Source organism: Ruditapes philippinarum, unplaced genomic scaffold, assembly GCF_026571515.1.
Source record: "Ruditapes philippinarum isolate M1 unplaced genomic scaffold, ASM2657151v2 ctg100_1_1_1_1, whole genome shotgun sequence".
Lineage (NCBI taxonomy): Eukaryota > Metazoa > Mollusca > Bivalvia > Venerida > Veneridae > Ruditapes > Ruditapes philippinarum.
This window is the reverse complement of record NW_026860686.1, coordinates 253,885-267,623: the sequence shown is the minus strand read 5'-3', so window position 1 is coordinate 267,623 and position 13,739 is coordinate 253,885. Positions and strand designations below refer to the sequence as shown.

At 31.9% G+C, this 13,739-nt stretch overlaps 1 protein-coding gene across 16 annotated transcripts in view; it reads right to left on the bottom strand.

Moving 5' to 3' along the window:
• The window catches only part of LOC132713057 (sodium/calcium exchanger 3-like), a 128,862-nt gene that overhangs the window by 9,112 nt on the left and 106,011 nt on the right, over positions 1-13,739 (bottom strand). For all 16 annotated transcript variants that reach the window (XM_060695509.1, XM_060695512.1, XM_060695521.1 and 13 more), the window contains 3 exons: positions 8,317-8,440; positions 7,284-7,413; positions 4,375-4,404 (listed from right to left, as the gene is read on the bottom strand). In XM_060695509.1, the coding sequence (XP_060551492.1) occupies positions 4,375-4,404; positions 7,284-7,413; positions 8,317-8,440 (284 nt within the window). The remainder of the gene's footprint in view (positions 1-4,374; positions 4,405-7,283; positions 7,414-8,316; positions 8,441-13,739) is intronic.

Sequence of the window (13,739 nt, the reverse complement as noted above, 5' to 3'; positions counted from 1 at the left end):
TTTAAATTGAAAAAGGCTTTAAAAAAATAGCAGTGTTTCTTTAAAAGCTTTTTTTTTTAATATATGCTGATATATTTCATAAACTTGTTTAGGTAATAATTGATATACCAATGATTATACAGTATATTGGACAGAAAGGCAACTTTATTTTAAAGATATATAATATTAAAAATTATTTATGTGGAGAAAAATGCTTCTTCTACTTTGTATTTAGTGAAATGGTGGCAGAATAAATTTTTTTACTTACATTATATACATGTTTTATTCTATTACACATGCAGAAAAAAAGATAAGTGCTTCTAAGAAACCTGTTATAGACTTGAGAATATAATACAGGAAAATATTGTGCAGCCAATATGGACAATATATATTTCAAATGTTATGTTTGCAGGAGATAAGAAATTCTTACTTTTCATATACTTTTTTGTAAAGGCTATCTTACATTTGTGAGAGAAACAATTTGTGCAGTATTTCTGAGAGACTGTACTGGTATAAATACCACCTAAAAGCGTGATGTTGATGTGTTCAGAAATATCTCTACTTGTTCATAAATGTCTACAAACAAGCAGCTTATATCACAGAAATGGCAGGAGAGAGTGTAATCATAAATTCAAAATAAGAAGTAAAACAGAAAAGAATATCCTGAATAAGCAGTAAGAAATCCGAATAGAATAAAAATTGCTACATGTGATGTTCAAAAAATAATTGAGTAAAAAAGAAGCTTTTTAAAATATGCAATTGCAGCGCAAAACAAGGTGGCAATATATGTGCCAGGCTCTGAATTTTAAACAGAAACATCTCACCACAAGTATCACTTCACAAAGACACCACTTACCACACTCTGCTAAGGGATAGTGTCATTTTAAACATGGTATTATTGTCACATCACAATTTTCAACATCATTGTTACACAAATTATAAAACAGATTGTTACATTAATTATCATCATACACAGTGTTAAGTACAGCAATACTCCAGAAATATGAATGTTTCACTTTCAATCAATCTAGTAAAAATATTCTCAGTACAGTATTTTAACAGATCTGCTTTTACAGAAAGTCTAATTTTCTAATTCACACTTATAAGATAAGTAACAAGCAATTATCATAGTATTGCAAGCAATCCATAAGTCCCCTACCGGTTAGAACCCCATCAACATTCTGAAGGGCCATAATATTGGCCATTCACTTATGTTTCAATTTTTCTATATTTTAAGTAAATTTGTTGGAAAAGTTCTTTAAAAGTGATCACAGGAAACAGTTTTTATGAACAGACAGACAGACGGACTGAAGGACACTCTAAAGATAATATTTGAAACATCCCTGTTACCAAAATATAACATTTTTAAAAGCAAAATTCTTAAAGAGGAGATAACTCTTGAATTAAAGATGAAATTTCATAAAACTAGAACTATCACTAAATGTGATTAATACCCCCACAAGTCTGCTTCGGAAATGAGGATGTTACTAGCAACAGAATACCTTGTAAAAGAATTGAAACATAGAGTTATGGTTGTGGGCAATTAAAGATAATTGTGGTTCATGTATGTTGCATTTCCTTTCAATGTGGTTGGCCATTGATGAAGTTTAATTGAATTACTCTGTAATAAGTCCAGAAAGACAAAGAAAAAGAACAAAGGGCAATAACTCTATAAATACTGAAGATAGAGTTATAGTTCTTGTGCACTGCACTTCCTCTTATTGTGCTTGACCATTGTATGAAGTTGTTTTGAATTCCAAACAGTAGTTTTCAAGTTATGCTCTGGACAAGGAAAAGTAACAAAGGGCAATAACTCTGTAATTAGTCAAGATGGAGTTATGGTTCTTGTGCACTGCACTTCCCCTTATTGTGCTTGACCATTGTATGAAGTTGTTTTGAATTCCAACCAGTAGTTTTAAAGTCATGCTCTGGACAAGGAAAAGAAACAAAGGGCAGTAACTCTGTAATAAGTCAAGATGGAGTTATGGTTCTTGTGCACTGCACTTCCTCTCAATGTGCTTGACCATTGTATGAAGTTATAATGAATTCCAACAATAAGTCTTCAAGTTATGGTCCGGACAAAAGAAAGCAATGGAAAAGTAACAAAGGACAATAACTCTGTAATTAGTCAAGATGGAGTTATGGTTCTTGTGCATTGCACTTCCCCTTATTGTGCTTGACCATTGTATGAAGTTGTTTTGAATTCCAACCAGTAGTTTTAAAGTCATGCTCTGGACAAGGAAAAGAAACAAAGGGCAGTAACTCTGTAATAAGTCAAAATGGAGTTATGGTTCTTGTGCACTGCACTTCCTCTCAATGTGCTGGACCATTGTATGAAGTTATAATGAATTCCAACAATTAGTCTTCAAGTTATGGTCCGGACAAAAGTGCAATGGAAAAGTAATAAAGGGCAATAACTCTGTAATTACTTTAGATAGAGTTATGGTTCTTATGCACTGCACTTCCTCTCAATGTGCTTGACCATTGTATGTAGTTATATTGAATTCCAACCATTAGTCTTCAAGTTATGCTCCGGACAAAAAAAAGAAGGCAATTGAAAAGGAACAAAGGGCAATAACTCTGTAATTACTTTAGATAGAGTTATGGTTCTTGTGCACTGCACTTCCCCTTATTGTGTTTGACAATTGTATGAAGTTGTTTTGAATTCCAACCAGTAGTTTTCAAGTTATGCCACGGACAAGGAAAAGTAACAAAGAGCAATAACTCTGTAATTAGTCAAGATAGTGTTATGTTTCTTTTGCATTGCACTTCCTCTCAATGTGCTTGACCATTGTATGTAGTTATATTGAATTCCAACCATTAGTCTTCAAGTTATGCTCCGGACAAGGAAAATGCAACGGACAAAAAAAAAAAAAGCAATGGAAAAGCAACAAAGGGCAATAACTCTGTAATTACTTTAGATAAAAGTTATGGTTCTTGTGCACTGCACTTCCCCTTATTGTGTTTGACAATTGTATGAAGTTGTTTTGAATTCCAACCAGTAGTTTTCAAGTTATGCCCCGGACAAGGAAAAGTAACAAAGGGCAATAACTCTGTAATTAGTCAAGATAGAGTTATCATTCTTGTGCACTGCACTTCCTCTCAATGTGCTTGACCATTGTATGTAGTTATATTGAATTCTAACCATTAGTTTTCAAGTTATGCTCCGGACAAGGAAAATGCAACGGACGTCTGGACCGACCGCCCGACCGACCGACCACCGGGTGACTCCTATATACCCCCCCAAACTTTTTTTTGGGGGTATAAAAATTTCAGCTCTTTTTTACTAATCACAAATAATGTTATATTTGCCATGTTTTAAGCCTATTTGTTGCCAAGGCAACCAATATTTTTTCAAAATAGGGAGAACAGATAAGACATGCATAATCTCAAGACTGCCATCTACCCATATGTCAAGTTTCATAAAAATATTTCCAGTACTTTTTGAGTTATCACTGGATTCAGTGTATGTGTAAAATTTGCCATATTTTTAGTCTATGTGTTGCCATAGCAACCAGAATTTTCAACATAGGAAGAAAAGAAAAAGACGTGCATAATCTCCAGACTGCCATCTACCCATATTACAAGTTTCATAAAAGTATTTCTATTACTTTTTGCGTTAACACAGGATCCAGTTTATGTGTAAAATTTGCCATATTTTCAGTCTATTTGTTGCCATAGCAACCAGAATTTTCAACATAGGAAGAAAGGAAAAAGACGTGCATAATCTCCAGACTGCCATCTACCCATATTTCAAGTTTCATAAAAATATTTCCAGTACTTTTTGCGTTATCACTGGATCCAGTTTATGTGTAAAATTTGCCATATTTTAAGCTTATTTGTTGCCTAGCAACCAGAATTTTCAACATAGGAAGAAAAGAAAAAGACGTGCATAATCTCCATACTGCCATCTATTCATATATCAAGTTTCATAAAAATATTTTCAGTACTTTTGAAGTTATCGCGGGATCCAGTTTTGTGGACGGACGGACTGACAGACGGACAGACAGACGGACGGAGGGTAAACCTAAAGTCCCCTCCGGTAAACCGGTAGGGGACTAAAAAGTTCTTCCTAAAATAATCATAGATAGATGTTCTTTTAATTATGTATTCTTGCATAACAATAACAATTCATACATAGCAAAGAGGGGTACTGCATTAAAAAAATCATTTTCAAATGATGGATGTTGAAATTGTTCCACCCTTTAATTAACATGTTGCTAACTTCATTTATTCTTCACAACTTTATCAATAGAAATATACATTGTAAAAAGATAGTGTGAAACATTCATATCTCAGACTAAGTTTTAGTTACATATTACAAGAAAACAATTAGATGTGTTACTATGCCCTGATAGAAAGGACATGATATTGAGGAGCACTGGAATACATTACTTGATAATGTTTGTCTTTCTTGTCAATCAGCTGTCAATGTCAACAAGCATAACGTTTTTCAGAAACTTGTAACATTAATTACACATATGAGCCGTGTCACGACAAAACCAACGTAATGCGTTTGCGACCAGCATCCGCGCAGTCTGATCAGGATCCATGCTGTTCGCTATCAGTTTCTAGTCTTGTTATTTGGTTCGTAAGCCAACAGCATGGATCCTGATCAGACTGCCCAAATGGGCAGGCTGGTCTGGATCCATGCTGGGCCCAAACCCATTATGTTGGTTTTGTCATGACGTGGCTCAATTATACATATACCTAATTATTCTGTATGTTCATTTTTATTTTAAATGAACAATTTGAAGATTTATCTTATCATCTTTCACTAATTAATTTTTGTTGAGTTTAAAGTAACACTGACACTGTTCATAGTAATACAAAGTACTGCTAAGATAAAGAAATAGCTTGGCGCCTATCAGTGCAATATTTTAGGCATGAGAAGGCTTCCTGGTAGAACCACAGACCTAACTAACCTTAAAAAGCTAGATCTCATTTCTATAACAACTAGGAGACAAACAAGTCATAATATCCTAATGTCATTTATTAGGATCAGATATACTTAATAAAACTATTTGAAAGATTGTCTGTTTTGTGTGGGTTTCTTTGCCAGTAGGTACATAATTACCCCTTCCCCTCCTGGAGATAGAGATACTATTCTCAATATTGTAAACAAATGTGTAATTTCAGTTTGATATTCACTATATTTTTGTGTGTAAATTTTGAAAGAAAACATATTCTCTCAGATGAATGTCATTTTTGAATTCTTTCTGGATTTTAAGCATCACAAAAAAGGGGGATACATACATGTAATTATTGAAGAACATGCATTCTAAAGCATTATCAAAGCCTTCATGCAATTGCCAAAGATATTGTAAGCACTATGACTAAATCAAAAAAATCTGTCTTTCTTTTTTTAGAAAAATATTTCCACAGTTAACAGCATACCCCAGACTCCTAAAATAAATCAAATGTTGATAAAATTTTATCTTTAATCTTCCTTGTTTAACATGATAATTAATGAGTAAATACAAAATTTATGTCAAAGCAAATAGAATTCTTGTAGCAAATATCAAACTTTGATTTCAATTATTTATATTGTGCTTTATCAACTTGTTAGCCTACAAAGCTATAGCATCCAGATTAAATGATACAGTTTAAAACGAGCCGCGTCACAACAAAACTTGCGACCAGCATGGATCCAGACCAGTCTGCGCATCTGCGCAGTCGTGATCAGGATCCATGCTGTTCGCTCACCAACCCTATTTACAAGTAGAGAAACTGATAGCGAACAGCATGGATCCTGATCAGACTGCGCGGATGCGCAGGCTGGTCTGGATCCATGCTGGTCGCAAATTGAACGCACTATGTTGGTTTTGTCGTGGCGCGGCTCAAAAGGTCTTAACATTAAATTGTCCAAAATGCAATATAATATACATATAGAAATATTCTTACAGTAACAAGAGACATTTTCAGATGATAAGTTTTAACTGTAACAAAAACTAGAAATTAAGTTTTCAAAAATATTATTTTTTTGTAGAAAATCAATTTAAGCAAGTTCTAAAGGATATTTTTTTAAAAAAAGAAATGCCATTATTTGATTGATTCATAGAATAAAGCTTGCTACTGACTTCTAAAAATACCTTTTACCTAATTTGTATAATCAAATTAAATTTGGCTGACATTTTCTGAGAAGAGTAAAAAAGGAAGTGTCTAGCGTTGTTGAATAATTTATGAACTGACCAAAACTATAAAGAGTGTTATGTGTAACACAGGACCAATAAAAAGACAGTAAATCAGTCTCTAAATGAACATTCCATAGGAACAGCACTTATGCCTTCAAGTCAAAGCAATACTGACTTTAGAGTTGCACAAAATTTTTACCACTTTGTTTCGTATCTATCAAAAACTCGCATTTCTTTCACACAGTAAAAGTTCCACAATTTGAAAATACTGATAATCAAATTCTGGGGTCTGACCAGGAGTCCTGGAGGCTCCCAAAAGCTTCTGAACTAAATCATATTCCATGGCCTTTTCCTGACATAATGATATAAACAATTGTGTAAAAAAATTCACAAAATGCAACACATTTTTTTGACTTGACTACCAATTTTTCTCTGTTTTATTTAGTTATTTCCATGTCTTTTTTATTTTTTTTTTTAGTGTTAAAATTGGAAGGTGTCACACTCTCTGTGTGGCAGACAGACTCAGACAAACATAGTACAGGTTATCAATGGTAAAGGGCTTTGCTTCTAGTGCTAAAGGAACTCTACTACATGAGTTGGAATGTTACTATTAACAATTAATGAATCAAAACAAATTAACATTAACATGCTTTGAAAGGCAGCAAGCCTCATTTTCATTTATATAAATTCAAAAATATTACAGACAAAAATATATGTTAAGAAAATACTATTGCATAAAAAAAGTGTTTTCATTCAAAGGGGAATCCCCTGAAATTACTTAAGAAATAAATATTCAAATACTATCAACAGAAACTATTCTTTATCAAATTATGTAATCTTATGTTTCTACTTGTTACTCTCTATTTCCAAATTTTGACTTTTCATACACTTTTTCCCGCCCTGAATTCCAACAGTGCTGGTGACATTTCCAAAATGTTGAAAGACCTGCCTGTGTACCAAAATAAAACAAAACAAAAACACAAAACAGACCAACAAAAAAGTTCACTAGAACATTATTGTGGGGGTGCAATTAATTAAAGGACAGAACCAATTTAATTATACATGCACAATACTTTGTAAAGTGGTTCCTACTTTACAGTTAATCCAATTTAATGAAATTGATAAGATTTTTTTTCTTTTATCATTCTTTTTAAATCAAGATTATTTTACCTTAGCATCTTTATTGATGTCAATGGTAATGGTTTTACTGGTCTCAGCATGGCCAAATTCTAATGTGCCTTTCTGTGCAATGTAGTCCACTTTAGGACCAAGATCCTTCCCTCCAACAGCTGTTCCATCACTGAAATGTAAGTTTATTTATGACAGAGGCCATTATAAATCACCTTCACTACCAGAACTGAGCTAGACCAACAGGCACATTCATGTTGTCTGAAAAGGCAGCTTTATTTTTATATATTTTGATATTGTAATCCATTAAAACTACCTACGGTAGATTTCAAACTCACAGCAGAGTAAGTTCATTACACAATTCAGCTAACAAAAGATTATGTTAGGTGAACAGCATACAATATTATGTATAACAATATAGATAACATTGATGTTTTTTAGTAAGTGTGCAGCTTAAACTTCACTCTTTTAGGGTTTTTTTTACAAAAAGGTCAATAAATTAATAATACGGTGAAAACAGTCTGTCCAGGTACAAATAAAATGAAATCTTTTCTTAAATTTGATGCTGCAATTGAAAGATGTATAACATTGTTTTTCTTCAAAATGTATCTTCATTTTCCGAATCTTTATTAATTCTATCAACCAACTGACATAATTATATAGTACATATAGATAAAGTTCTTGTAAGAGAAATATAATTAGGTCAAATACTCTAAGACACAATTCAATTATCTGCCTATCTTAAATGTTCCAGAATGATTACATTCTATCAGATTTTGTTTGTTAGTGGAAGATCTCAGTATAATTTTCTGACAATTCATAAATAATATATCACAGTTACCAATTAGACGCATCACCTAGAATGTACTCATTATCCCCCCTCCCCCCCATACAATTATTTTTTCAGTTGATGATTAAACAGTTCTGCATTCAAGGAACTATTTCCTACAAAAACACAAGAAAATGAGAACAAATTACACACAAGAAGTGTTTCACGTTGTTGTAGTTTCTAACATTACATAGATGTAGTTTAACTTACATACGTGTAATAACATGCATACTTGCATATACTTACATAGTTGCGTATTCAAGAGAGACAACACCATCAAAGCCATTAATTCGTACGACCTTCGTTATGACCTTCCATTCACTGAGATCAGCGATGCAATGATCTTCATCAAACTGAAACTCTCCTGGATCTGGAATGACATTATATTAAAATATTAGATCAACCCTTTTTCTTTTCCTTTATTGGTTTGTATGTGTGTGTTAGATGGTGGGGTGCGGGTTATATTTCTTTTGCTTTTCTTCACTTACATAAATCACAAATGCATGTTAATCAACACAGTTACATACAAATATTAACAAGAGTTTTCTGTTGTACAAGAAATACAAAGAGTGTAGTCATAAGAATGTCATGAAAATGCCAGAAATATTACACATACAGCCTGCAGCCTTGTAATTCATTACCTCACATTTACTTAAAATTACATTATGAACTGAAAAAACAATTCAGTGCATCTCCCTCCCCTTAATTAGTACACAAAGATAAAATCTACATGAAATACTCCACAATGAAGCTTTTGCAAGCATATAAAACTCATTTTTCATTAAAGAGGTAGATTTAAAGACTTTAAAACATATCATCTTGATCATTAACAAACAATCTTAGCTAGTGCATACACCTAAATGAAAACAAAAAATATACTTTTTTATTGAATTAGTTTTTGATTTTATGACAATAATATTGTATCATGTATAAAAAGTTTAATTAATAAGAATTTAAGGTGAAAGTATGTTTAAATCTCTGGCATCATCTTACAATGATTCTGATCAAGTTCTAGAATAAATAACAGGCATGAGTAGACTGGCATGGTAAAACTGCTTGTTTGCAGCATGAAATCTTCACATTTCTTCTTTTATAATAAAAAGATAACAAATGGATAAAGTTATATCAATCCTAACTTTATTCCATATTCTTGATTTGTCTGATACATAACTTACAGCTGATTAAAACTATCTGATAGAAAACTTATCTAGGCAGTTGTAAATGTAGTCTAGGCTAAAGCTCCTCTTAACTTAAAAATAAATTCATACTTGAGGTAAAGCAGAAACATGATTTCATTTTCAAGTATTATCTATTTTAATAATGGAATAATGATAGCACTTGATACCTTGAAATATTTGTACTGTCATTTTTAGTACTGCAATTGTAGTAATGAACTCTTCTTACTTAAAGTTTACTGTACATATTAATTCTGGACAGATCTAATAAATCTTACCTGCAGTGAGCATGATTTTAATAACTAAAACACTACTTGAGATTCTTAAAATAATATACAATATGGTACAGTTTTGGAAAATGGTACAGTTTTGGAAAAAAACTTAAAACAGTAAAACATAACTGTGGTTGACATTTAATTAAACAAAACACTGTAACAGATAACATTAACTGAGCATTTTTCTAACTTGTATTACTAAACTAGTACAACTAGGGTTGGGTTTTAAATTTCCAGAAGAATTTGAAGAAATTGGGCTAATTATTCTGGAACAAAATGAGGGGGAGATGAAAAAAAAGTATTCTAACTGAATTTCAAGCAACCCCTTAATAGTTGTGTGAACTTTGAAATTAGGTGACAAATATCTTTTTTAATAAGGTACAAGAGGATGTGTAATACAATTATTTTGCAAAAAAATGTCACAATGATGAATTGTTTGAGGATTAATTAACAGTAAACAGTTGCAACAAGGGGCTTAATTGAAGCATTTTGCGACAAGCCACTTTACTAACTACATGCACCCATATTCTGAAGCCAGTGATGATTTTGAGCAAAAAAAACCCCAACAAATCTCTTAATTCTGATTTATTGATGCAAAGTAAAATAACCCTAGCGAAAAAGAAATCATGTTATATGATTAAACATGATTAGATGTGTACAAACATGTTTTTTTCCTCATTGACCATGTTGGTCAATCATGTCTTATAAACATGTTTGACCATCAAACATGATTGTGGATGAAAATTACAATTTGTTCAATAAAACATCTGTATTTATTTCAAGTAATATTATAATGACTTTCAGGGAGAGGTAAAAATCATAAAGATTGTTTTTTTCTGCAAACAATCTTACAAGAAATCAACATATTCAATCATGAATAAACATGATAAATTTATAAAAAAAAAAATCAAACAAATCTCTTTTTTTTCTTGTTACTTTCATCAAATAAGTTATTCTTTTGGATAAAAAAGTATCCATACATTTCAACTTTGTGTAAAAATAGCCTTAAACGCTTTAATAATTACTGACACATTGACCCATTTACTACTAAGAGAATAACATAGTCATACATGATCAAACATGGCTGAACATGATAAATTCCAAGTTGATATTTTTTAACAAATAAGCATTTTTTAAATTACATCTTACAACAGGATTTTACTTTCTGTGAAAACACTGATAAAAAGAATAGTTTCAGTTGTTTTGTTAACAATTTTTTTTATAAGAAAGCAAACATGTTTAAACATGACTGAATTTTGAATATAACAAAATTTTCAGACAGCTCAGAGCATGATTCAGCATCTCCTTGGTTATAATCCTAGAATCCATCTGCTAGGCCATAAATGTAGGTTAAACATATTGTCCCCATTTTCAACAGTTTTACAGCATTTATCGGAATATAAGATAAGCATTGATATAAAGCATCAAAGGGCACTGGGAAGAAGTAAATGTAGCAAAATTAATTAAAATGGTAAATTAAGGTGGGATCTTAATTTCAGAAGCCGAGGATTATGTACCACAATATGAGGCATAAATTGATAGTGGGATATATTACCCTTAACTGTAGCCATAAAAGCTAAATTACTAGGTAAGCTAAAAGTTTAGGTAAAAATCACATTATGTTCCTACCAGTTACAAATATACAACAGGCAAAATAAAATATTCCATACAGGACGCGGAACTTCAGTTCGGCGAAAGTAAAAAAAAACTCAGTTAAGAATTACCAATTTTTCCATATGAAGGTTATGGTTGCAAAGCAGAGCTCAAACTCGCCATCCACCATTTATGGCAGACAAGAGTTACTGCAAATACTACTTAAACTTGAAAAAATTTAACAAAACAAAGGAAAATATCTTGGAATAGAAAGTATTTTCATGAAATTGAACACCTATTCAAGAATCTGAATTTATTTGTATCCAAAATCAATACTTTTTAGTTAACATATCATTTTAGTATCTATTATATAAGACAGATTTGAAGAAGTGACCCGTAAATCACTACCACATGGATTGTACCTATAATAATTAACACTAATTGTCACATTAAAGTTGTATTTTGTAATATTAGACTTATATTTTACTGTCTCAAACTGCGATTCAAATGATGCAATCTAAAATACGCCAGTCACTTGAACAAATATGGAACACAACTAACTTTAAAAAATGTATTTTCAGTTTGAATAACAAACACTTCTTCAATTATCTTATCTACAAGAACAACATGAACATCCTCTTCAGTTTTCATTCTTAACAGATCATGAGATGGCATCCAACATCACAAAAAGGATGTACTTGTTCTGTTATTGTACATATATGTCCAACAGCAAACAACTTCTCATCCACAATATTTTCTATGAAATATGATATAGCTAATATCACACTATCCAGGCACAAAACAGTGTAACAGTTTTTTCATTTGTTTGTACTTTTCGGAATAAAGAAATTTTCCTTTGTCTTAATATTCTGTGTGTTATTCTATAATATTTTACATTGTTCAAACCAATCTTAGCAAGAACATAGCATTGTTCTTCTTTAGATGCAAAATTTCCTTTTGAATATTCAGTGCCAGAGGGTTTTTCATCACCTGACATAAGTTAACCAGTATTATTTGGACAAACTCTTGATAGAAAATCTAACCAACAGGGTTTGCATCAGCAATCATTTCAGTACTTTTAGTTCAGATATACAGATCTGTTAACTTGTCCGAATTACTCTTCCTTGTATTTTCATGGTCATAGAAATTGTCACACTCATACATGTTAAAGGTAGCACTCTACAGTTAATTTCAAGTTCCTCAGCCGTCAATGTCCTACAAGCAATACGTCAATCTACTCTGATACCAAACTACACAACCTGGAAAAAGAAAACACATTTTGTTGAGAACGTATATGACATAAGATTGCAAATCTACAAAGAACTTATCCCATCTGCATTAGGCAGGCAGTAAAAAAAATGCAATTCATTCTGTTGAAGCCCAAAATCTACAGTGGACGGAGACCCAAAACAACACATTTCGTCCCTCTGGCAAAAATCAAATATACAGGCTAAAGGAATACCGTCTCTGCTTTAGCTACTCTCTAAACATGCAAAATATCACAAAGTAACAGGTGCTCAACCTTGTAGATTTTTTGCTACTGCTAAGAGTTGTCCTTATAAAATTAATTTAAAAAAAAATAATATGATGGACACTTGTATGAAATAACAAAAAAATTATACCCTAAAAATTTAAATGTAGACAACAAATATTATCATATCTTTATCTTAAATTGCAATTAAATAATGAATCTAGATCAGCGAATCAAATGTCACAAGTTAATTTTCTTAAAAGGAAGTGGCTAGCTGTACGGGCCCGTACGGCTAGCCAAAAGTTCTATCCGTATGTGAGTCACGTACGACTAGCCTGGACAAACTGTATTGGCTAGCCGTACGGCACTTTTCAAAAATAAATGGAAGTCGAAAATGCATATGTTATTTTGTGTCTTTAAATGACGATTTTAATCAAATCTCCGCATTTGTCCTAGTTTGTTCACTTCAATAAAGATGCTCCGCAATTTTGCACACAAAAAATGAATACGAGTAAGCGTTGTATAATCTAGCTTAATAAAATTAAGTGTCAAAGTTGCATGTTATATCGTCCTTAATGTTCATGCTTATGATTTGTATGAAAGATGAATTGTTAAATCTGTTTAGCACATGGATCGAATAAATAATGATTGGAGGGGAATAAATAAATACATGTAAATAAAAAAAAAAAAAGAATATTAGAAAAAAATGGTGAAAAAGAAAATAATTTAATAATGCAAACTTTCCTTAATGATCGACGATGGACAAACTTCTATACAGACGGTAATTGACGAAATTATCAGTGCCCAACAACAATTATTTTCGGTGTTTTTTTTTTCAATTTAAAAATTAAACTTAATGAAACAAAAAAGGATTATCATCAAAATTTTGTAAACTATTTAAATTGATGTTATGTAACTGCAACCAAACGCTATTTTTTCTCCACGTCTTGAGAGGACAAGTACATTCTTTACTGTAGCCAACGTGTCGATTAATCTCTAAAAAGTAAACATTCTTGACTAAAATTCTCACTTTAAGTCATAATTAACATATGCACTTTCGCCTTCCATATATTTTTGAAAAGTGCTGTACGGCTAGCCAATACAGTGTGTCCAGGCTAGTCGTACGTGTCTCGGGCTAGAACTTTTGGCTAGCCG